Here is a 1,955-nt window from a genome sequence, read left to right on the forward strand (position 1 = left end):
GTAACACAATATACACCTCATGTATCAGGTAAGATTAACCCAATTAACCAGAGCAACTAGATCATATTAACCTAATTCCATCTGATATAAACCCAACTGATTGAGTGAGAAAAGACTAAGTTACTCCATTTAACTAGACTTTATTAGACCAAAATAAACCAATTTACTCGATAAGACAGTCCTAATTTCCCCGGTGAAATAACCCCTCATCAGGTGAGATCAACTCAAGTTACCAGAGGTGACCAGGTAAAATAAACCAGGTGAATGTGTGCTGTGTGAGGGTACCAAGGCTCGTCTCCACAGAACCGCTCTGCCGTCCAGCCGCTGGCGTCTCTCACTGGGACCATCCTGCTTCCAGTCAGGAGTAGGTGGACAGTCTCTGCCACGCCCACCAGGTCCACCTGGCAGGTGGGAACAGAGGGTTAGAAGAAAGGAGAGGAGACAGGGTTTTATGGGTGAGAAGGTGTTCACCATGTGTGGAGGGTCTGTGGGTTGGAGGACACCCAGGCTGATGTAGGTCTGAGCTGAAGGCAGCTGCTGGACCGACTGGACGTCCAGCTGCAGGTCCAGGTCCACTGAGGACGACCAGTCCACCGGGAACATCCAGTCAGACTCCTGGGAAAGTCTGCGGGGACAGAACGATGAAGCTCAGGGCTCAGAGTCAGAGCGGCCCCGCCTTCTTACCCCGCCCCCCCACAGTGACCTACAAGCGGCAGCAGATGAGGGCGTCGGGCTGCAGCGCCGCGTGCAGCAGCCCGCAGGAGTGAAGCTGCGACGCCAGCTGCAGCAGACCCACGACTTCACGACAAACGGACGCCTCGCCGCGCTCACACTCTGTCAGCCCCTGACACACAAACACACAATGACTTCCTGCAGGTTCACGGGCTCGGCGCTCGAGGAGCGGCGAGGAGCTGCCTCACCGTGAGGACGTGATCGGGCGGGTGGCTGTAGACGGTGACGCAGCCGTCCACAAACAGGAAACAGCTGACGTGAGGAAGCTCCAGAGCAGCTGCCGAGCTCTTCTTCAGGCGGCTGAACTGATAAAAATCCCAGGGGACGGAGCAGCTGTCCACCTGCAGCAGGTAAGCAAACCACCTGTCAGCACCATATATGGACATAAGGACTGACGCAGGCTGATGGTTTTCACCTTCAGGAGAACGTGCTCGTTTTCTGTTTCTGCTCTAAAGATGGAGAAACTGCCTCTGTCCAAACATCTGGAGTAGATGGAAAACATGGCGCCCCCTAGTGGACAAAGCAAAGCATTACGAGGATTAAATCAGAGAGCTGAAGTCAAAGTCCAGATGAAGCTGGAACTTTTTATGTTCTAGGTTCAGTTTTCTGCAGTAATTAGTGTAATTTATTTGATGCAAATATTTCTCTATTTTTTTATTTTAACCCATTTTATTTAAAACATAAATAGTTGTTTTTTCTGAGACTTGGTATAAACTGACCTTTAAAGCTAATGTCTTTATTTTTTATGCTTTTATCACAACATCAGCTTTTTATCATGTTAAAATAGAGCACTGATGTTTATTTTTTATTTTTTTTATAAAAACTGATTTTGAATTAAAAACCTTCAGGTACATTTAACTTGTTTACGTGTTGATTTGTTTATTTATTTATGTTTATTTCAAAGAGAAGGAAAAGGAAGAATATAAATAATTTTACCCAATTCCAGAATGCTGTCCTCCTCAACGACAGGGAGGGGGCGGGGCTCTGACAGCAAGCCTGGACAGGAAGTGATGTCACAGCGTTCCAATAGTCGTCTGCGAACATCTGGATCACAAGGATCCACAGCTGGAAGAGGGAGCAGAACTCGGAAAGTCAGAGAAATCCAGAAAAAAACAGATTCTGAACGCATCCATCCATCCATCCATCCACCCATCCATACATCCATCCATCCATCCATCCATCCGTCCATCCATCCATCCATCCATCCATCCGTCCATCCACCC

The 1,955-nt window shown here is 48.1% G+C and overlaps 1 protein-coding gene across 3 annotated transcripts in view; it reads right to left on the reverse strand.

Moving 5' to 3' along the window:
* Positions 1-6: 6 nt before the first annotated feature.
* The window catches only part of bub1ba (BUB1 mitotic checkpoint serine/threonine kinase Ba), a 21,718-nt gene continuing 19,769 nt past the window's right edge, over positions 7-1,955 (reverse strand). For all 3 annotated transcript variants that reach the window (XM_017427400.3, XM_025008382.2, XM_025008383.2), the window contains exons 8-13: positions 1,669-1,797; positions 1,148-1,242; positions 921-1,073; positions 708-844; positions 472-625; positions 7-401 (exon numbers count right to left, since the gene is read on the reverse strand). In XM_017427400.3, coding sequence (XP_017282889.1) covers positions 225-401; positions 472-625; positions 708-844; positions 921-1,073; positions 1,148-1,242; positions 1,669-1,797 — 845 coding nt within the window. In that variant the 3' untranslated portion in view covers positions 7-224. The remainder of the gene's footprint in view (positions 402-471; positions 626-707; positions 845-920; positions 1,074-1,147; positions 1,243-1,668; positions 1,798-1,955) is intronic.

Source organism: Kryptolebias marmoratus, linkage group LG19, assembly GCF_001649575.2.
Source record: "Kryptolebias marmoratus isolate JLee-2015 linkage group LG19, ASM164957v2, whole genome shotgun sequence".
Classification (NCBI taxonomy): domain Eukaryota; kingdom Metazoa; phylum Chordata; class Actinopteri; order Cyprinodontiformes; family Rivulidae; genus Kryptolebias; species Kryptolebias marmoratus.